We start from the raw sequence: 23669 nt of genomic DNA on the forward strand, positions 1-23669 counted from the left end.
TTGTCTAAATTTTCTTGGGTGGTTTTTTACATGACTTCCTGGGTGGGAGAAGTGTGTTACTGTATTTAGTTAACATTTATAAATTTAAGTCACATTGTGTCAAAGTTTGCAGTAAAAGTCTATGTGCTCTGTAGGTCAGATAGGTAGCATGTAAGTATTTTCCTGAGGAAAGAACCAGAGAGATAAAATGCTGCTAAGTTGAAGGGTGCTGTTTCTTCTAACGACGAGGCGCTCAGTTATGGGGACTCTGATAAATAAAGCCTGTGGACAAAGTGCCCAGCTGTACTTTAAGATGAAAACAGGATGTTGGTTGTATTGCTGCAGGACTGCTGTATAAATCAAAGGATATGCTGTTATTGCTGTTTAAGGAAGCTGTACTCCCTTAGAGTGGTTCTGTATATAAAAGAATGGTAATTGCTGTGCTTATCAAGGACTGGCAGTTCTCCTTTTCCAATTGTGACCTGGTGAATCTACCTCCAGCTCAACGACTTAAAGCCTTGCTAGTTATTTTAATCCCCTATTCAATAGGACAAACAGAATGGGGTTATTTTTATCTCTTTATGATTGCTTAGAAGAAGTAGAAAACCCCTTTGCTATATTTAAGTCAAAGGTGATTTTACTGAGGAGGATGTGAAGTATTTCCCCAGTGCCTGTTAAACCCTGTTGATTCAAACTGTGTCCAGTTAGTTGTGGCATCTAGAAATGGCCAGTGGCTTTCTCCCTGTGCCAGTGTCCTTGCTGGGTTTTTTTTTTTTTTGCATTCACTTGTAGCCTCTTTAAATTTTTGGCTAGCTTAAACCATTTTTGGTTTGTTTTCATATTCTCTTTTAAAGGACTTCTTTGCCCTGTTTGTACTGTTCCACTGTTTCTTAATGCCAACTAGAATGGTGTTGCCTTTGTTTTAAAATTTAATAGTTTTTATGCTTCTAAGCACTACATCCACGTATACTTTCTCTCTTCAGGAAGAAGGTATGCCAAAATACTTTTCTGCTTTTGATTTCCACCGGTTTATTTTTGTCTTCAGGGAAATCATAGAATTATTTGGCTTGGAAGCAACCTTTGAAGATCATCTCTTCCAGCCCCAGTGGTAGATCTGTGGTGCGCTGTAGGATGGCCTAGATTGTTATTATATATAACATGAAAATAAACTTTTCTTAGACAGAAGTAGCTGCATCTGGAACAATAAGTACCTGGATAAAGGTTGAATTGGTATTCCTGTAATATGCATATGTTTTTATTGAAATTTTTTTGGATAAGTCCTCAAAGCCAGAACCATTTTGGTAGAGTGATTTTAGCGCTGATTTTTCAGTGAGTTTACACTGATTAATAGTTGTCATGCTCTTAGCATTTGTGCTCAAGTGCAGATTTAGCCTCCCTGCAGTGAGAATCCCAACCAGAATCAAATGGGAAACCATGCTGCTGATGGAAGCAGAGCAAAAGAGAAAGAAAGGGAGAAGGCAGCAATGGTGAGTCAGGTGTGCAGTACTCTAAGAGAAAGCAGATATAATCCACTCCTGAAAGAATATTCACACAGCACATACTTAATACTGTTTTAGTATCAGTTGTGCTTTGTACTGAAGCATAAAGAAATGCATAATTTTCATGAAGTTTGATGCTCATAATGACTGTTCCATTATTTGCCATCACTTACCTACATTTCACTGAAGTTCTGTGAGGGAAGGATATTGCAGGAACTTTGTAGGTAGCTGTGTTTAGGTTCTCAAGATACCTATTGGTATCTCCTTTTCATAATTCCTGATTCCTTATGGTACTCACTTTTCATTATTTTTTAATCAAAAATACTGATAAAATGACTATATTTAAAACTAGGATTTGACTGTATTCCAATAAGAAGTTATGGATGTGTTTTTTAAGAAGTAAGGCCTCTATAATCTTCTTTTTGCTTTTTCACATGGGAGGAAGAAATCTCAAAATCTTAAATGCATTTCATTTCTTTACTAAGCAGTTGTAGGAATTAATTAATTAATTTTGAAACACAAGGATTTTCTGTAGTACAGAACAATTTATATTGGGTGTACTTGGGAGGATACGATATTGCATACAGAGATAAAAAAGTTCTGTGAAGGAGGACCTTTTCTGGGGCCAGAAACTAATCTTTGAGAACATATTTGTCAGTTATCAGATGTCCTAGTGTCTGGAGCAGTGGTTAATTAAATAAGGATAATGTTTGAGGGTTGAGCAGTGATTTTGGGAAATGCATATAATATCTAAATAGTCATGCTCTCTGGTTATTAAAGATAAACTTTAAATTCTAGCTGTTCATAAAAATGTGTGATTCTTTAACAGGCTGGAAGCATGGTTATCAGGAGACATGCTGTGGAATTACCCTGGTGTGACCTTGTAACTGGTGGATTTGAAAAGCATTAAGCATTATTTAAACTGGTTCAGTACTCTGAAGCCCTCTTAATTGTACTGCCAGTATTCTTTTTCTTAGAATTTGTAATAAAGGGGGATGTATTCTGGAGTGCTTGTCTCAGTTACACACTCACACAGACAGCTTTCACTCTGCACTTGTATTGTATCTTAAAATAATTGTGATTTGTTTGGTTTATTTTAGTTTTGAGCAAGTGCTACAACTTTGTCATCCACAAAGCAAATAACTGTTGCTTTTGATTAGTAACTTAAACCTTGGCAAGTTCTTAAATTCCTCAGCAGGGCACTGGTTTTGAAGAGGTACTTATGTTCCAGGGGAAAACTTTTGAACAGATTGTTTCAGAACATGTGATTTTTATTTTTTTAAACTTTTTTCCTACTTCTGTACTACATTATCTGAACTGATTTACTCCTTTCCTCCAGGAAACACATTTGCATTAAAGATCCGGTCTTCGGTTTATTTAGTTCCTGCTGCCTATTCCTTCCATGGGGTCCTCTTTGACCTTAAAATTAATAGAAAAATGACTGATTTTCTGGGAATTAACCAAGAAGAAATTAAATGCAAGGAGCTGATAAATACTGATGGATTCTTTCACTGATCAAACTTTTCTTTCAACATGTCAAGATACTCAGTAGTAAAAATAAAGATTAAAAAAACCCATCAGGAGAATGTTTTTCATAGAACCTCTGATGCTTCACTTAAGGCTTTAAACTAGAAAAGTCAGGGATATCACCAGTTCCTATTGTTAAATGTTGGCTTTGTAATCACAAAATGTCAGTGCTATACACAGTGTACTATAACCTGACCTGAATCAATTCTTACTGATCTGAGCTGTTTTGACTAACTGACTTTTAGGTGGAATAGGTGCATTGCACCATAACATTTCATAGGCCCAGCTGATACACCCTGACTTCTATTTTAATTTGGTCAATGGATGTAAGGACTCCTGCTGCAGTTAGTACAATACTGAAATAATAGTAAGAGATCATTCAGTTTACTTTTAAGCTTAATGATGTACAGCAAATCCAGTGAAATAACAATGAGAGTTCTGTGTTGGTTTATTTAAACTGTATGATGTTATTATAATTTTGTTGGAAATAAGCAAGAATGGTGAGATAAAGCTGTCATATCCAAGAATTGAAAGGGTTGACCACAATGTTGTCTGCTTAATATCACTTTAAATGTCTTGGCTTCCTAATTTAGTCTGATTTGAACATAACAACGTCATGTTTGGAGACACAGGATGCCAAGAAATGAAGCAGATGATTTACATCCCTGAAGCTTCCCTACGTGGGAATTTCAGACTTGAATTTGGCAATAAAATATTGAGATTTTTCAAAAAAAACTACATGATTAAAGAAGGTGGGGTATCAAGGTCTGCAACTGGATGCTGTGGCAGCTAAGCTTGTAGGTACTTTTGCCAAAATGGAAGGGATGATTGCCTTTTGTCTTTTTTGTACTTAAAAGAAAAAAAAATAAAAATGAAAGGAGTAGACAATCTGAAAAGGCATTTTCATCCCCCCAGTGGAGAAGATGATAACCTGGCAATTTTAAGTTTGTGGTTGGACTTCATGATCTTAAGGGTCTTCTCCAATCTAAATTATTCTGTGCTTCTGTTGTTTCTTTCACCCACTCACTTACCTTCATTGCTTAACATCAGTTGTGATAAAGTTATGCAGTCATGTAATTATAAAAAGATAGAGAGAAATGATAGCTTGACCTAACTGTAAAATTTTTCTTGCAATTTTCTCTGACGTTTTTGTCATTGTTATTATTCTTTACTTTTGACAGTCACCTGATATCCTTATTAGCCACCTTTGACACCAGAGAGCTATTGGTATAGAATATTTCTAAAGGCTGTTGGGTCATATTTGCAGTCTAAAAAAATGTTTCACACAGTCTGTGATGTTACCATGGAACAGGTATCCCCCATTCAACCCTATTTCACATTTCTGCAAATACACAGAAAACGGAGTTACGAGAGTATAAATGATGGTGAGCTTGAGAAACCTTGTGATCTTATGCACAGAAATAGTGCACTAATGTGAAGTGTTTTATGAACATCCATTTTTTAAGCCAGGTTAGGGGTTTTTTGTTTAGCAAAAAGATTCAGCTGGGCTGCTGGTGAGTATTTAGAAGGTGTCCTCTTGTGGTTCACATCATGATTACCAGTGGGATCCAGTGAGATTGAGTAACCAATGGCTGCTTTTAAGATTGAGAACACGGTGGACCTTATGAAGAGGCATCCAGAATCACTGTTTCCTGTGGCTTTACCTACTGTAACTCCTAATTTGACAGGTGAATTCTTGTATCTCTTAGCAGCAAGTCATACCTTGTTTGAGGCTCTTTATATAAATGAAATGACAAAGCTGTATCCTATTTTTCTGCTCCCTGTCAATATGTCTGAGTCAGTAATAGACCAGCTTTGTCCAAAAAACTTAACGTGTGGCTGTCCCAGAACTTTCAACACAGAACCTCTTATGTATTATGGTAGTGGCAGTAGCATGATTCCATCAATTTTCCATTCACCTTTACTCCTCTGTCCTACTGAAATTGCTGAAGAGGTCTTCATGACTTCTGAGTAGAAACTGGGACAGGGACAAGATTGTCAAAGTGCGATGGGGCTTCTGCGTCATAGGTTTTGGACTCCTGGAAGGATTATGATGATAAGTTTTTAATTTGGCAGAATTTGTACTCATGAGATGGTTTCTCTAACTGGCTTTGCATGTGTGTTTAGCTTGTGCTGTAAATCACTCCATACAGACAGATATTTTGGTCTCTTCTGGATTTTTTTTTTGATCATGTAGTACTTGGTTGTTCATTTAAAAGAAAATATTTGTGTTCTAAAAACAGCACATATGCAGCTGTGTAGCCAAGTGACCCAGAGCAAGTGGGTTCCCATGGTCTATGTGCAAGTGATGGGGACCAGAACTTGTTCTTTGTCCAGTAGTTCAGTTGTGCCTGGCCTCAAGGGAACATGCAACCATGCTCCTCATCCTGTTAACTTTCATGGGAATGTAAGAATGTGCCTTGCAGTGCTGGCTAAGAATAGTTGTGTGCAGGGTTTTGTTTGGCTTTTTAAAATTTCTTATATCTAAATGCCTATGGATCATGCAGAAATTTGGGCTAAATATTGATTGAGGAAGAGTGTTACATTTTGTGATTCTGCAGTTTTTAAGAACTGGTCATAAATGTTTTGCATTGCAGTGACAAGAGCAATACAACCATTTATTTTCTGTCCTTTATGTTTTTGAACAAATACTTGTGTTCAAGGATATTTGAAAAATGAAGGGAAATATTTAGTCATCTGCATAAATAAATAACTTTGAAGTTCTCAGATATCCAAGATGTCAAAACATAGATTATCTTTGTTTATTTTTTGTTCCATATTGGGAGAGACAGGACTAGGAGTAGTAGAATTCTTCCTTTGATATTTGGTTTTATGAGTCAAAATTTGGCTGTTTGATTTTTATTTTTTTTCCCTTGGTGGGATTGTATGTGTGTGTGACCTCTTATCTAGAACTGAAAATTCAGTAATGGCACATCGGAGACCAAGTGCTGTTCCAGCTACCAATGTCCAACTGGGAAAGCTTAATGCATTGGCTAGCTTCTACTGTCCAGAAGCACTATTTATTCCAAAGCTGTGAAAAATATGTACAAATTAACTATGAGCACTAATATGCCTTGAATAAGGAAATTAAAAAGCAGAAGAAAACATAATTCAAAGAAAAGACATGCTGGTTGCTTCCATATGTCTTCCTAGACACAGCTTCCTCAAAGTCCGTACTTTTAAGGATATGGGCTTGATGAACAATGTACCTACTTCTCAAATTTTTCCAATTTATTTAACTTTCTATTCATAATGGCATAGGTGTTGATAGAGGGGCACAGAGTAGTCTATTGGAAGCATATTAAGTTGCATCCAGTGTGTCTGTTTTTTGCTTAAATAGTTACTTTATTTAGAACTGGAGTTGACTTCCATTAGCTGCATTCAGCACGTGACCTTGCAGTGTTATATATAAACAGTATAATAGTTGATGTTGAACTGATGAACTGGGAAGTTATTTTATGGAGTGTTGGAAGTATAGTTACTCAGTGTCTGCACACCAGCAATTCAATAGCAGCCCTTGCTCTCCCATTCCAAGCACAGGAAATAATAACAGACTAATCATGATAGTAGTAATAACTTTCCTTTGAGTTTTGTGGTTGCCTGGTGGTTTGTTTCGGTATTTGGTGTTTTTTGGGTTTTTTGTGAGGGAGGTGCCTTACTTACTTTTTTGTTACATACATGATTTTTAAGCAATATTGACACCAGGTACTGGTGTCTTGGTACCAAAATTAGTTTACTTTTTCCAGGTTACTAACTTGTTAATTTAGTCTTTGTCATGCAGAAATCCTTTATTAGCATGCAGAGTGCTTTAGTATGAGTCCACAAAGTAGGCAAATATGTGCTCAAATCAAATTTATATAGCTTTGGCAATCAATACTATTATGTAATCATCTGCCTTATCTATTGTTAAAGTCACAACTTTATTGGCGTATTTCTCTGCCCATATATTACTGTTATGCTATCAGATGGGAAATAATCTCCATTTACAAACAGGGAGCAGAAAGAATGGCTTATACTTACTTGGCAGTTGGAATAATTGCTAGTTGAGTCTTCAACTTCTGTCTGACGGAAAAAATGAAAACTTTCTATTTTTTAGAATTCTTGTCCTCTGGAGTAAGAAAAATGATAGCAGATGAATTGGTGTTCTAATTTATATTATGGTTCCATTAAACCAAAATACAACTTTATTTTCATTTGTTACTGATTGTACTTTCAAACTGAAAAAATAAATTGGTCTAGGACTTCAGCAACCAAAGTGGTTGTGCGTAGTCATAGAGTGTCTGTTAGTTCAGGATCTGCTGAAATATCAAATTCATGCCTTGAAGTGACTTTTTGTTTTATAAAGTAGAAAGTAACTTGCAATCCTGGATGACCTCCAACTCTCCTTTGAAAATTGGTTAGTTCATTAAATGAGCAGGAATAGCACTTTTTGCAAATGTTTCTGCTTTAACTCAAATGGCAGGGATTTGAAATATGGGAGAGAAGAAGCCAACAAAACAGATTAAATAGGCTTCTAAGTTCAGCTTTGAAATACTGCTGTACTAAGTCATCTAGTTTGGATGACATTAAGTATAATTCTTTTATATATGAATATAGAAGGCAAATGTTTTAAAAACATATGGTAGTATTGAATGCTGTGTTAAGACTTTTTCATATACTTTTTTTGAAGTTAATACTGTCCTTCCTTTCAGAGAAAGGGAGATCTGTTGGAGATTTTGCCATCTCAGCATTGATAAAAAGTCATGGTATGAAGAAAATTCTTTAGCTTTTGTATGAAAATGCACGTTTTGGGAAAATTGAATTGTTTTACAGAATGAACGGACAAACCCAAAATAGGTGTCAGTTCCTCGCCTGCCTTTACTATAGCATTCTTGCGTTAATGCCTTTAAATACCATTTCATGAATTTATAAAATACCCTGACAGTTCTGAGAAGTAGGTGCCTCTTTTATGAGGTGATTTATATTCTAGGGATATTTGTTGCTGGAAAATGTGTTTGAAGAAAAACTTCTGAACCACTCTTCTGTCTTATACAGAATGCATTAGATATGCTCTGATTTGTCTGGAAAAGAACTAACAGCCAAGTCGTTTCAAAATAGAACCAACTTGCAGTGCCACCCTGTGGCTTTCTTTTTTCATGGCTTGTGTGAAAGCAACCAGTTTCTGTTGCCTCATCCCCAGAGGGATAGTCAGTAATGAACTTGTAGAATGTCTGTGCTCCCAGCTGCAGACCTGGTCTAACCAGGATACTGCAGCACTTTTTTTTTGCCTGTCTTTAGCATTATTTGTCCTTGCTGAAACCTGTTTAGATGAAGAACCAGAAAGAGAATTTCTGAGCAATACCAGTTCATTCACCTACTGCATCAAATCACTAAGCAATGCCTGGTTTGGTCATTGAAAAGGAAAAGACCACGCTGGAGCTGGAGAGGAAAATGTCATATGATAATTGGTCTCAGCAGTTCCAGCAGTGTTACATATGCAAATGTTTTATTTCCAGGTAGTCAGTTTTCTAGGCAGATGGTTTAACTTTAAAATTAGATTGTCTAGTAGACATAACATTGCTTATGAAGGTAGTTGATTTTATTTTGTATTCAAGACGTCTGCATTTTTAAATTTAACTGAAGGATGTCAGAGAGACTTGTTTCTAAAAGGAGCATTATGCTTTGAAGTAGTAGTGCTTTGCCTTGCACCATTTTACAGAGTTGCTCAAATCTTGTTGAGATAAGTACCTGAGTGTTTAGGATTGGTTTTCATATATAGGAAATAATATAATGTGGATGATGTTTCACACCAAGCAAGCACATGGGAAGCAAGTTTTCAGCTCCTGCTTGGCATATCTTGGAGAGGAAAAGCTTTCTATCCTCAGAGCCAACTTAGGTTAAGTAACATCTCTGGATGAAAGGCACGGTTTTACCTGTGTATTTTCTTACTATCATTCTGGCAGGGAGCTGCAGAGCAGCCCTTGTGCACAGGTGGGAGCAGTAGCATCCCTGCTCAGTGGGGCCTCAGCAGCATTCCCTGGACTTAGGGCCACAGCCCAGCACCTCTCCCCCATGCCCCAAAGGCTGGCCTGCCACTCCCTAGGCCCCAGCGTTTGGATACCCATTGGAGTCAGCGCTCTTAGTGTTGTAAGAGGTTTTACTGTCGTACTTTGGACACGCTTTCAGTGTTTCCTTGCTGCAGAAGTGTTTATTTTAACAAAAGGCACTTCCCACGCGCTGTGCTGTTGGGTTTCCGTGTGCGCCCCAGAGCCGCTCGCGCTGTGCGGAGGCAGGCGAGTGACGAGGGGACAGAGCAAGTCTGGGCTAGCAAAGCCTCAGCCTTACTGAGACACCTCTGGGCTTCAGTGGCTGCACTGAGGGCTGGGTGTTTCTCGGTGAGAGAAGGGAAAAATGTGAGAGCATGGTAAGTATCAAGCTGTATGCTTGATGTGTCTAGGCTTTTCTTATAAGCAGGTGCTTACATTTACATTTGTCTCCTAATTGCAAAAGTTATTCTTGGTCTTTTTTGGAAAGTGGATGCTTCTTTTTCCCAATGGACATATTTTGTGTGTAAATTTTAAGTACAGCTGTATGAATGTGGTACTTGAGTTCTTGCAGGGTCTCAAAACCAGCAATGGAAATATCTGATGCTACAGACCATACTAATAGTTGTAATGTTTGTTGGAAAGTTTAGTAGTAAAAGTTGGAGAGTCTTAAATAGTGAGAGATAAAAATGCTGTTTTCTTCTTCCAGTGTTGTCAGGATGATTCCATTCTTTGTAAAGCATGTTTGTGCTTCTTTTATTTATTATTTTTCTCATAAATGCAGTGTGTATCTAAGCAAAATGATGGATAAAAAGCTTACAAAGAAACAGTTAAAAACTGTATTTTTGTCAAACAGTTTTGAGTGCTGTAATACTTGCAGTTAAATACATATTTTGGTAAACCTGGATTTCCACACAGGAACAGCCAAAGGTAGAAGGGGATGTGAGGAGCAGTTTCTGATTACTTGTCTTAATTTAGGAAGGTTGTTTTTTCTTTCTTCTGCACATCAGGCTTCTGAGGTATTGGGGTTTGTGAACTTAAGTGTCTGTGATTTAAATTAGTTATTGCAGAAGTCTTTCAGGCTGCTATAAATTGCAATGGAAGGAACAAGTTAATTGTGCTTTAGATTTTGCATTTTGTTTTTAAAGTGACTCAGGTGTAAGTCATGGACAGTTCTGATTACTTCTTCTAAAAACAGAAGACAGAATGTGGAAATGTACATGTAGATGTAGGTTCTTTTGTATCACGAGTCCTGACTTGAGTCCTTCCTGTATTACTATTTTGCCTGACACAAAGTTTCTTTCAGTACCGTGGATCACAAAAGAACTGTAATTGTATTTTAAGAAAATGTATTTCAAAACTTGTATACAGTGTATCAAATTGTCATTGGTCTTCAGTCTTTAGAATTAAAGCCTATTAGTGTCTCTGATGGCTTTTCACTGGGAGAGAAAATCTGTTGAGAAAGTGAAATTTGACTGTGCTGTAAGCCCTGCCATAGCCTTTTGATAGGTGCTTTTGTTTATGTCTTTCTTTTAAATAAAATTCAGAATATTGTCGCAAGAATTCACCTCTGAGACTTTGTCTCTAAGACCCTTTATGAAAAGACATTTTGGTCAAACAGCCAAGAAGGGGAACGGAAAACAGCAAAACACCCAAGAAAAAAAAAATGGTTTGATACATGCTGTTCCTTGAATTCTGGGATATACTAACTTGGACTGTCTGATGTTTTATAGGAAAAAATATTGCCAGAAATAATCACTTACTGTAACTGCTTGCCTTTCTGTGAAGGCTTGGAATGTTTACAGGGCTACAGTAAAACACTGAGTCATAAAAACTTGGTGTATTGTATTCTTAAGATTAAAACTAGATAATGCAGATAAAGGCAGACCAAATGTTCTGTGACTGTAGCCATAATAATATAATGCTTTTGTAGCAGCACATCAAGACAGGACTCCTAGAAACATTTGTCAACTTGCTATGGTATAAGAGGCCTATTATTGCATAAGTAAATATATTCCTTTTTCTCTCTTTCTCGCTCTCTTTTTTTATTTAACATTTGGTAGAATTTCAGTGTTTGAAGTACACACAAATAGAAGTGTTTGAATGTTTGTGTCACCACCTCTTTTAATCTTTTCTGAGTGGGTAGAAAATCAAGGGCATGGCTCAATTATGTGTAGAGCTTTTTAAGAACTTGGAATTTATTATTATACAAAGTTTTGTTAAGCATATCTGTGCCATTTCACAGGGCAGACAGTCTGCACAGGCAGTACGGCACTGTGTGATGAGCTGAATGCCCCAAGCAGTGAGGGAAGGTTATGGAGCAGGTTATCCAGAGGGATATCATGTGGCATGTACAGGATGACCAAGGGGGTCTGTCCCAGCCAGCATGGTTTTGGTAAAGGTGGGTTCTGCTTGACCAACTTATTGTACTCCTATGACAAGGTCTAGTGGATGTTGCTTAGCTGAGCCTTAGTAAAGTCTCTGATTTCCCACAGCACTGGACTGGAGAATCTGTGACTGCTCATGGCTTGGATGGGCGTACTCTGTACTGAAATAGAGACTGAATGCACTTGCACTTCTGAATATTAGTCTGGAATTAGGGTTTGAAGTAGAGAAAACCAAATGAGCCTTTTCAATTTTTTTTTTAATACAAGTAACATTTTCATCATGCTAACTTGTTACATTTGACCTTCTTTGAGATATTTTAAACTGTTTTGTAATGGTTCTATATAACATACACTTTATCTAGAATAAAGTCTGTATTTTGGAAGGCATATTTCCTTATATTTCATTTTTTTGGCTTTGTTGATTTGAGCTTTCTCCTACAGAGTGACAGAGAGAATCCCCAAACATGACTAGCTGCCCATTGCTGATGCTGCTGTAATACACTCTCAGTTTAGTTGTCTGTGATACCGATTCCAAAGATAGATGTTTATCTGAATTAAGGAGGTTATGTGTGTGTGTGCACTGAGTAAGAAAAAGCACTGTATTGTTCTTCCTCATTCCTGTCTTGTGGGTAGCAGGGAACCTGAGGCATGTTCCTTCCCACATGCCATCTTTATAGTCATGGACTTTTGCTACCCAGACAAATTCTTACCCCTCTGGAATGAAGACCCTCTTGTAAATCAGTTTCAGTTTTGTAAAACAAAACTCTTATCTGAGTTGTTTGATGTCATTGTTAAAAAGGGGAGGACTTTCTATACAGATTTTAGTATTTATCCTTGTAGTACAATTAACTGTATAATTTTTCCACTGTCTTATGTATACTTCACTTTGAAGAAGTACCTGAAACTTGCTCAACAAAGTTTATAACTGTAATATATTAATTTTTTTCTTTTTTCTTTTTGTCATGTGATAAGCACAGAAACTCAGAACATAAAGAGAACTGTTGCACCAGACGCACTGTTATGAAGAATGAAGTGAGGGAGTGCTGGGTGAAGCAAACACAAGGTGTCCTTGCTTCACAAATTGCTGTTTAGCATTGAAACATTGCAATTATTTTTAGCTTTTTGGTTTGGAAGGAGACAAGCAAGTGTAACTGAACTTGACCAGAGGTACAGGTTTATAAAAACTGCATTATACTGCGTGTAAATATTCAAAACAAGAAGCTTGTTTAACTTCTTACTAAAGCTACATCTAAATTTCTTACTGCAACACTGCCATAGAAAGATCTGTCACAGTATGGACTGTTCTGTCAAGGAATGGATATGATTATGGAAACTTGTATATGAAACTGGATCTGAAAGTTTCTGAATTAAAATACAGGATTTTTCCAGAAGAAAATCATTATAAGAGCTTTATTTTGTCTGGGGTTTTTTTGGGGTTTTTTTTTTGTTTGTTTGTTTGGTTTGTTTGTTTGGTTTGTTTGTTTGGTTTGTTTGTTTGTTTGTTTGTTTTTCTTTTTAATTGACTTTTTAGGTGTCCAAGAGTGATTTAAGCAAGCACTGTAGCTCTGCTTGGAGCTGTAGTTCTCAGCTCTCTAAGAACACTCTGGGTTTTTTCAGTTGGTTTCTGGGTGTACTTGACTGTTGAAACCAGTAATGACATTCAGTGTTTCATAAAGTTTTTGAAGTACATGGCTCTCATTTCTGCTAGTTAAGGAAGATAATAATGCTTCAATTCTTCTTGCTGTCAAAATAGATTGTGAAGAAATGGGAGGGCTGAAAAACCTTACATAATTATAATAATGTGTTTATTAGAGAATCTGAATTCTCTTTCCCTGCCATTTTTTGTCGTGAGGTTGCTTAAAAGATATTTTTAGCATTACAACTTTTAAATATTTGGATACTGTCTCTTTCTAGCTATGTAACTTCAGTTACAAGTCAGGTTTTCCACATTATGTTACTTTCATGATGGTTTGGCAGTGGCTATCCTCCTTTGAAGCTCTAGCATTTCAAAGAGCTGTGTGGTTGTTTCCATTTGTGCTTGGTATCAAGGGTGTCACAATTTCTCTGCTGTTTTTCGGTGATGGCAGTTAAAAAAGGAAAAAGTTCAGCAACAGCACTCAGTAAGGTTTTGGGACTTGGTTCTGCCCAGCCAGCCTCTTCCTTGTTCTGTAGCACCGTGTGGGTTGTGTTACCTGAGGTGTGGCTGCACCTGGTGAAGGCACAGCTGGGCCAGGGAATGGCTTTGGCTGCAGCCTTGGCGTGACAGTGTGAGGAGCACAGTGATGAGGGCATGGTGTTATCAATCAGTAAAAGCATGGGGTTACTAAAACCCAGAGGGTTTGTAGTGCTGAATTCCACATCCACTTTAACTGTACTGTTTCGTGACACAAATTACTTTGTGGAAATAGCCTGAGTGCAAGATTTGTAGTGGTTCTGGTCTTTTTTTCCTCTTTCTAGAAGAGAGATTCAGCAATATCACAGTATGCTGTTAACCATATGTCATATTTCAAGCTGTGGTAGATGATTATAAACTTGAGTTTAAAAAAGTAATTATTTAAGCATTAATCAATGATATTACGATAACATTGTAGCAGTGGACCCATGGTTGTTGATTCTAGCTTTTCTGTAGAAGGTATTTGGTGTAATGTGTATTGGTGGAATTCTCTAAGTTGTTATCTTCAAAATAAAAACAAGCAGCTGAATTAGGCTTTCCTGCCCATGTGCTCTGCTAAATAAAATAATACAGTTGTTTCACAAAACAAGGAAGAGCTATAAAGGTAGCTTTACTGTGACATTAAATTTTTCTTGAGAGCTTTCCCAGAAATATGAATATAGTAATTATATGATTAAAAAACAAGGAAACTTTTTGGGTTGTGTACTTCCTCAGGCTATTAACCTAACCACTAATTAACCAACAGGAAATTCCAGACCTGAAAGTTCCATTATTGCTATTTCTGAACTGTGAAAATGTAAGTGTGTTAATGAGGATTTCATTATAGCCATCTGTAACTTGTTTTTAAATTGTGTCAAGGCAGGAAAAACATAATATACCATCTGTTACCTAGCTATATCAAATTGACGTGAAAAATATTGGAAAAAAGTCCCCGAGTTTACAACCCTGCTTGTCTCTTATTTCTTATCTTTTATTCCTGGCAACCATTAATCCCATGTCAGTACTCCCTACCAATGTGTAGTAATGTGTCGTTTACTCCTTAAATGATGTATTTGGTTCACTTAGATCTTTCTGTGTTGTAATGTGTACCTAGGGGAGAGATGATACTGTCTTCCCAAAACGATAATTTCTGGGTGATTAATGACTTCTTAATTTTAGTCATGTTTTCTCAAGTATGTCTGAATCACCAAAACTCGGAAGTTGAGGATTGTCTGGCAATTTGCAGTTCTTTTTGGTTTTAAGGGAACAAAACTTCTGGATAACATCTATTAGTATGCTCTTATTCTCTGACCTAGTGAGCATGCTCATCAGACACTGGGGGCTTTGCTACTTTTACCTTAACCCTTATGTTCCTCTGCAGAGCTTAATTGTCACAAGCTATTCCAAGTCCCTTGATTTCTGGTTTTCCTTGACCTTAACAATAAGGGAAGTTGTCATGTATTGCCTGGCACTTACCAAGAGCTAGTATGGATTCTTGATTGTCAGATGTTTGTAGGTGTAATGCAAGTGGAGCCATAGGTGAGAATGTGGTTGTGGTCCTGTGGAAGAAGTTATAGATTTTGCTCTTGCAGGGCTGGGACAGAGAATTGGCACAGAAGAAAATACTAAAACAATTTTGGAATAGTGAGGCAGATCCTTTGCAACTGTGATGAAATAATGACTCGGGTCAAAAGATGTGCTACTGTTTGCATATTACCTTTTGTGTTAGTTGTATCTATAATATTAAAATGAGGGTAAAAGGTTGTAATTGAGGTAGAGAAGTGAAAGAGTCAGGCACCGATTTATCCAAGTCATACTGTCAACAGGCAGCCCAAAAGGAAGGCTTGTCCTTTGGTCCACAGATGTTTTCTGAGTAGGCACTCTCTTTTTTGTTCTGAATTTGTGCAGCAGCTAGGACAGCTTTGTTGAGGGCTCTTAAGTACTACCTTATTCAGGACGAACTAAATTTGGTGGCTGAATTTAACAGTGAAAATCTGTTTCTCTGCAGATTCATGCAACAAGCACAGTTAGAATAAAATGAGGAACTCTTCGATGTAGCAGTGTTTCTACAATATCTTAAGGCTGTGGAAAGAGGAAACAATCTAAGGGCTGTGCTGACCAAATGTATGAGGAAAAGCCTGCTGGCGCAGTCGTGCTTGTCCTTTGAAAAGCTTCTCCTTGTCTGTACCCCAAAGCATTTTAGGAAACTAAACAAACATGGCATAAGACAGTATCTTGCATGATTAGATAATTTGTCCCAATAAGAACAGCAATATGGGAAATGTTCTGCTATGAAGGTGAGGGCATGCCGCCTTGGAGTTCCATAGGGATTTGTGCTGGAACTCTTAGTTCAGCATGTTAGTAGTCTGGGAAAGCAGCTGAATAAAGTGAACTTTAATGACGGTAAAAATTTATTATTTGTTGTAATAAGAGGAGATACGACTCTGAAGATTTGCAGAAAGGTTTTTCAAAAGTGAATGAGATTAAATTCACTTTAGATAGACTTATTACAAATCAGTTTGGCACGTGCATCAGCAAAGGAATAGAGAACAAAAGGGAAATCAGGATTTCACCAATGTATAGATCTCTAATGGCAATACAGTGCATGGTTCTGGTCTCTGCCATATCCACAGGGATGTAGTAAATGGAAGAAGGTTCAGAGAGGATCAAGAGAATGGTCAAAGATGAGATATGGCTTAAGGGACGTGAGAGCTGAGACCATGTCACTGTGTTTCTTATGTTTACCTTTTGTTCATGTGCCAATTTGTTGTGTTCTTACTGTTCCAAGTGAGTGAAAAGACAACATGCAACAGAATTATCTAATGATGATGCATGAAATCCTTAAACCAAATGTTAACTAATGGTAAAATAATTAAGTCACACTTATTGTTGAGTGATGATACAATCTAAAATTGACTTTCCTCATTGATGTGTGACTTGCATAAGAAAAATAAGTTCTTGGTCTGCTTCCAAGCCATTTGGAAGCCTCTTGTCTATGCTCTCTTCTCCAATTCTTTTTGATTTAACAAAACTATTCGCCTTTCCCTGGAGACTGTCCATCACAGATGAGATGTCAGCTCAGTAGGTACAAAGCAACTGAAGAAAAGAGTATTTAATAAAGCAAGAATTTAATCTGGAAGAATGCCATTCTTACCCTGGTAATCTGTTTCCTGCTATTCTTGCTGCTTTCAGACTAGTTTCTCATGGATTTTATTAAAAAAAATAATCATTACTATTTCAGGGTTAGATGAAATACCAGAGAGTTTTAAAAAACGGTGGTTTGTTTATAACAATAGAGACAATAGGTTCAAAGAGTTCCCAGCTTCACAGATACGTCCTTATTGGGGATTTTAAAACCCAGATAATTCTGAGAAGCTTTTCCATATGCACACTATTGATACACATCCAGAGTTTTAACAGTACATTGGGTTTTTGGATTTGGGGTTTTTTTTAAATCTTCATTGCAAAGTTACTAAACGATCTGGGTAATCACAGACAAATGAATCTGAAAGTATTAAAGAGCTAAAAATACTAGGAAAGTTTTGGTTTCTTTTCCTCACTAATACATGCAAGTCTTATCTTTTTGGTCTTGGAAACAATTTTATGGATTAGAGAACATGAAAGATCTGTACTCAAATGTGACCTGTACAGAAACCTCTTTGGGAAGCGTTTTGTATTTAGCCCTATAATGTCATTCTATTTAGCAAAATAGAATTATTTTGCTTTAAATATACACACTAAAAATTGTAAAATAAATTGCAGTTTATGGTGCATCCACATATATTGCCTTTCATTGCTGATACTATTTAGGTGATGTTTCAGTTTAAGAAGTGTTGCTACACAGCATGCCAGAATTTGTAATTTAAGTAGGTGCTTTATGAAAAAATGAGAAGCACTTTAAAATTCTAAACCAAATTCTAACAAAACTTTTACATTCTATTCCTTTATATGGTAGTTTCCTTTTTTTTTTTTTTTTTTTTCCTAATACCGTGTGTAAGCTCTCCTCCTTCCTCATCTTATAAAAATCTTACAATTTTGCTTTCCACAATTATTCCGGGAACTTTAAAAGACAAAAACAAAACCACAAAAACCCAAACTCCCAAAAAAGCAAGTACAGTAATTTCATGTTTATAAGCCGCACTTTCGTTTGCAGTGAGGATGCTTGCACAACTTTCTCAAAGTTGCCAATTAGTAACAGAATCGCGGGATCGCGGAGTTTGCTGGCTCGGCTCAGGGCCACGTGGGCTCGGATTGGCCCCGCTGCCTCCCCGCTGGGGCTGGGCACGCTCTGGCTCGGCTCGGGTCCATGCAGGCTCACATGTCTGCGTTGGCAAATTTCTGAATCTCATCAATATATTGGCTGCACCTGATTATAAGACGCACTTCCAGGTTCGGACCAAAATTTTAGTCAAAATGGTGCAGCTTATAATTGTGAAATTACTGTAATCTATCCTGAGTGATACTGGGGAAAAAGAAAACGTAACCTCTGTCAGATGAAGGGAAAATGGCCAGGCACATACTCATAGACATGGAAAACCTTTATATTGTTTTAGGTTATCTGAAATGTTGGACACTTTGCTTGTGGTCAATATTGTTAAATTCCATTGGTCACTCCCTGAACATGACTTTTCAACAGTGATAAATTTACTGCTTAATCTATGAAAGCCATAAGGAGGATATTGCTAACTAGATAAACTGTATTTAAAATAACCACAAGAGAACAACAGGACTAAAAAAAAATCAGATGTTTTATTACTGTGGGTATTAATTCTAGGTTTCAAGCTGTAGGCCTTAGACCCAGATAATAATTAATGCCTCCAAAGGAAATTCTCAGATATTGTGTCCTGTGTTGGACATGCCTGCCCCAGGCAATATGTTGCTGTTTTAGCCAACGTTGATACCCTGCATTCACCAAACTTTTCCTACAGGCAGTCTTGTCCTGCAAGCCTGGCTGCATCTGCATTATTGCCCTCCCCAGCTTATCAATCGAGTGAAAGGATTTTTATTCTTTTATTGTTAACTTTTGGAGTTTGGTTGTAGAGTGCATTTGACTTGGAACACAACTGATTCATCTAATTGTTTCATTCAACCTTACACACGTTTAGGCAAAGCTGGTGTAGATTTCTCCTTTGTCTGGCATTAGTGTGGGATGGATGCTGGTGATAGGACATCTCAGGTAGGAAAGGTTAGGTAAGGAGCTGTCAGTAATGATGTTTACTCAACACACAAGCACTCACACAGATGTTTTCCTCTCACAGAAGCAGTACTCAAGCCACTCTGAAACACATTGTGGTCTGATACAGATCTAGAAGCAACATTTACCAATGATAGAAACTTGCAGGATGTTGTCATTGATGACAGCACTTGCCCAAAGAGATTGTTGACTGCATTCCTTCCCAGTCCCTGGGCAGACTCAGCTGCAAGCAGCCCTCCCATGGCTGAATGCATTAGGGCTGACTTTGGGAAGAGGTAACTGAATCAAGAATTGCTTTTAAGCAGCTTCTGGTTTGAATTGACAGTGAGGTCAAGCTTCTGTAAGTAATCCTACTTTAAACACTTTTGAGTTTTTTGGGTTTTTTTGTTTGGTTGTTTTTTTGAGGGAGCAGAAGGGTTTGTTTTGTGATAGTGTAAATATTGTCCTTGGCTTGTGAAAATGTTTTGTGAAAATCTTAAATTTCAATAATTTTGCAGGGATTATTGATGATCAAATTAACTGGATGTAAATGCGTATTTGCCTCTGTTGTCTAAATATTCCATTAATCCTTAGAATATGCTCATTTGAGGTATTTAGGTGGGCATCTCACAGGCAGAGAAATGGGGAAGGCTAAAAAGCATGGATGGGAGGACTAGTCTTAATTCTAAAAATCCCCATTAAACTTGTTTTGTGCAAATAAAAGGGGTGTGGAAAACAGGATTGGATTCTTTTTATGGTATAAAGCCACAGAAGACATAACAAAGCTACTTAATACTCTCTTTTGAATTGGCTGAAGTAGATATGTCAGGATTACAGGCTGTACAAATCTCTAGATGTACTCTGCAGGCTGTTTGGTCAGGTGGTGGGATTATAAATAGGTAGGCTTACTGATGTCAGCAGTAGCAGAAGGGAACAGTGAGCCTGCCATGCCCACACTCACACCCTCCCTTCTACCTCCATATGCTATTGAAGGAAACCCACCTGATATTAATGGAGAAGAACCACCTGTGCTATCATGGAGGTAAGCAGAAAAGTAATGTAGTGATTTTTAGCTATTACTCTTCCTTCTTGTTTAGAGGCCGAGCAGAATGGCTTCAAAGTAATGTTTGTGGTGTTGTTACACCTGCTGTGAATAAAAAAATGTTTGCCAATAATTATATACCTGCAGTAGCATATAAGTCCTTGCTCTTGGAGGGAACACAGAATTCAGGTGAAGCACAGTACATAAATTGCCAGAACTTAAATATAGGCCTGTATGAAGAAAGAAGGATTAATGTCTGTTATCCTCTTTCAGACAAAGTATGTAATAATTCTACAAAAGGTTTTTAAAATCCCATCTCTGGCTAAGAGGTGAGGGTGTGTAAAGGCATTTATCCATGTGGACAGACTGCTGAAATTTTAGTGGTACATTTCTGGGTATAGAAGCTGTTGTGTATTTTATTTTAAGTTGATATTTAGTTCTTAGAAGCTCAAATGAGGTTTTTGAGTTTATTTTAAATAAGAAATGCTGTTATTTCATGCAGACGTAAGGCATTTCTGATTTCTTTGATTTGCATTCATCAGATTTTGATCTAAAATTTTGATGGGGAAAAAAGCCACACTAGTTTCTTGTAATACCTTGTAAAAGTTGGTTCTTTTAGTGTTTAATTTAGTGCAGTCCTTGCTCTGTATTCTGTGTGTTCGTTGTCTGTTGAATACTGGTTTTATTTATCAATAAAACCATTAAAATATTTTGTAATACCTAAATAGACTAAGTTCCTAAATAACTGCACAATGGACTTCGCTTACAAAGGAAGAATTTAAGGAGCAGTGTTCAGCTGAATTTCTTGTAGAAGTCAGTATGCTGCTGGCACTGTATCATCTGTTGGCATGTTAAAAACTCAGCAGTGAAGTTGGCTGTAAACTGGCTGTGGTAGAGAAAGTTGGAAAGGATTCAGAGGTGAATGTAGAAGTTAAGTATAGTAGTTAGAGCAAAGCATTCATTAGGAAAGTTTCTTTACATTCCCCAGAGCAGACTGCTGATGATTATAATCATTATTATATAAATAAGATTTTTTTCCTACTTTATTTTTTATGCTGAAGTTCTGTACCTTTTTGCAGAAAGTGCAGAGGCTTTCTAATGGAAAGAGTTGGCCATCCAAAATAGCTTTGGTGTTACCCTCATGCAGGGAGCCAGCTTTCTTCAAAGAAATATCTTCTTTCTTCAAAGAAATACCTTCTTTCTTTCTTGCCTGTTGCAAGAATGCAGTAAGGATTGGATCCAGGGGATTTTGAGTGTGCAGATATAAGCAGAGAAAGGCGATAATGACAGCTCTTGTGTGCAGATGGGGATGAATTTGGAGACAAAATAAGAGCATTCATTTGGGGCCCTGAGCTGCCAACCAATGAGGGAGGTAAAGTTAAAGTAGGACAAAGGGGAGGGAGCTCCTGCTGTCAGTGACTCGAAGGTGGCCATGAAAACTGCTGGTCGGGTTTGTGCTGTGCAGAGAGCTGGCATGGGACTTGTGCCTCTGCCTCCTGCTGCTCATTGCCCCTCACAGAGTGCCTGAGATGAGGCTGGGGCTCCAGCAGCAGCGCTGGCATGTGAGGAGGTAGTAAGTGTGACCCAGTTCCTGAAGGTAAAAAGGTTTTTCCACTTTGCTTTCTGAGGAAGATGCAGACAGGAGGGTGAGTGTTGAGACAGCTGTAAAGGATGAGCAGGAGAATCTGGTGGCGGGTGGGTACTCAAAGCATTTCTTGCCAGCAGTGTTAGCCCAAGACGCTTGGTGTTTCTGTTTGGTGAACTGTAGCTACTGTCCTCATATGTAGGGAGAAACCTCTTTATTTACATCAGGCTGTTCCAGATACTAAATGCCAAGATTCTCCCTTTGAAATCTAGTAAAGAAAATGCCCGGCTTAGTTCAATTTCTTAGCTTAAACTTAACTGGTTTTTTTTATCTTTCTTTTCTATAATGAACGAGGACGCCTTATTTGTTCACTTGGTTGTCTGTGTAGGAGCTCTATACATTCATCATACGTCTCATAGCATCTGTGTATAAGTGCATATAGATGTGCACACAGGGATATTTATATTTAATCTTGCTTGAGATAGGAAACTTTTCCTGCATCACATTCCTTTCTAATACTTAACATCATCTCTGTTCTTCAGTTTAATAAATTTCCTATTTCTGGGTTATGTGACTGTACAAGAGATTTTCAGTGTTACCAAACTCTGGGCAGATAAAGGATATAACTGCTAAGAGAAAGTTTCTGGTGAATGAAGAATTTTCTAAAAGGGAGAAAGTTTGTTCTGTTCAAAACACCTGCAGGAAAAATGAAAATAAATTGCAGTGCTTTCTAAAGTTGCATTGTTATGCTTTCTCAGTTATTCTTCCTGTATCTGAATTTTCAGCTGGGAAGTGCTACTGTTGTAGTTGAACCCAGTCTTCTACGGCAGCTAAAAGGAAAGGAGGTGGATTTTGTCTTCCCTGTTAGTTGTAGAGCTTCTTAGTTGCTGTCCTGCAGCACTTTCTCTGTTACCCACCTACATCTACATCCATGTACCTGTATTTGAGGCATGTGTGTCTATAAATACATGGGGGGAAAAGGGAAGGGTCTGTATTAACCTCTTTCCTGGCTGCTGTGATACTGAGCACCTCTGCTCTTCTTTTCCTTACCTTTCCCAGCCTCTAAATCTGTCCCATCCTGCCTCCAGTGTTACTTCTAAAACATGATTTTGAACAGGAGAAAAAAGCAGCAGCAGCAAAACTCAGATAATTGACAATTCTTACTTCTATTGATGTTCAGAATAGCAGCCGGAAAAGCCATGAGCAGAGCTGGGTGCTTTGTCTGCAGACTTTGAAAAGACAGTGGCATTACACCTGCTTTCATGGCTGGGGGTAACAACCAGAAGGACAGATTCAGGTTTGGTTTTATTTGAGAGCTCTTAATTGAACTTTCTTACTAGGCATGGAAGAAAAACAGCTGTATGAGCAACTTTTTTAGCAGCTCTCGATAAAGATTTGAGAGTTTATTTTTAGTGGAGGTAACATACGTTTGCTTGAGTTTTAAGTATTTGTTAGATTTATTAGTGTATCAAAGGTTAAGCTCCCCCTTTCAGATCAAGCTGCTCTTTGTTTTCTTTTCCTGTTTATTCAGCCAGTTATATATTACTCAATTACTGTTACAGATTTACTGCTTTCTCTTCCCTGCTAGCCTTCTTTTCTGTTAGGCTGTTTTTGTAACTGTAAATATAATAAAAGCTAACTGAGCCATACAAGATTTTAATAATTTTGAATGCCATTCAGATATTCAGATTTTTTGTTCTTTCTTTTGGTAGTGAATCTAGGCTACATTTTCGCCTTTTTTACATTGAGAAAAGGTTGCAAAAATATATATAAGTATCTGTTTTTTGCAGAGGTGTGTCAAAAATGGACATGCCAAGTTTGTATTTGTATTTTGTATTATCCCTATTTACTTCAGAAGTCTGAGTTCTCAACCTCTTTAGAAGTAATGTGATTGGAAGTATTTTTCCACTTCATTTTATCTGCTAGTTTTGGTTAGGTGTTTTTTTTTCCCCAGGAGAAAAAGAAGTACTTCTTGGCACAATAGAATGTGTTGTAACAAAACTTTGTATCAGAACACATTTCTATAATCCCTCAGTAATAAAATAGTAATAATTATAATAAACTTTAGGCTAATTTAGAGGAGAAAGTATTTTTTCCTTTTTTAAAATCCTCTCTTGCCTGCTAGGACTCTGACCTTTTGGCTTTCTTCCTGAGAGCAAAGTGATTCTTATGCCTAGAGGGGAGCTAACTGTGTTTTGTTGGATGGTACATGACAGCACTAAGTCAGCAAGCAGCTTTCTTTTCTCAGAAATTGAGTTTTTCATTTGTTTTAAGTGAGCTTGAATAGATCATTGTAATATTA

At 37.4% G+C, this 23669-nt stretch overlaps 1 protein-coding gene across 9 annotated transcripts in view; it reads left to right on the forward strand.

The window, feature by feature from the left end:
- COBLL1 (cordon-bleu WH2 repeat protein like 1) overlaps nucleotides 1-23669 on the forward strand; it is an 80696-nt gene that overhangs the window by 12611 nt on the left and 44416 nt on the right. For 2 of the 9 annotated variants that reach the window (XM_033064806.2, XM_033064808.2), the window contains exon 1: nucleotides 19167-19782. The exons of 3 other annotated variants lie outside the window; for them this stretch is intronic. In XM_033064806.2, coding sequence (XP_032920697.1) covers nucleotides 19652-19782 — 131 coding nt within the window. In that variant the 5' untranslated portion in view covers nucleotides 19167-19651. Of the gene's footprint in view, nucleotides 1-9300; nucleotides 9409-19165; nucleotides 19783-21202; nucleotides 21429-23669 lie in introns of those variants that run through there. 4 more of the 9 variants (XM_033064815.2, XM_033064807.2, XM_033064813.2 and 1 more) reach the window with 4 other exon arrangements.

This window comes from Catharus ustulatus, chromosome 7 (genome assembly GCF_009819885.2).
Source record: "Catharus ustulatus isolate bCatUst1 chromosome 7, bCatUst1.pri.v2, whole genome shotgun sequence".
Classification (NCBI taxonomy): Eukaryota; Metazoa; Chordata; class Aves; order Passeriformes; family Turdidae; genus Catharus; species Catharus ustulatus.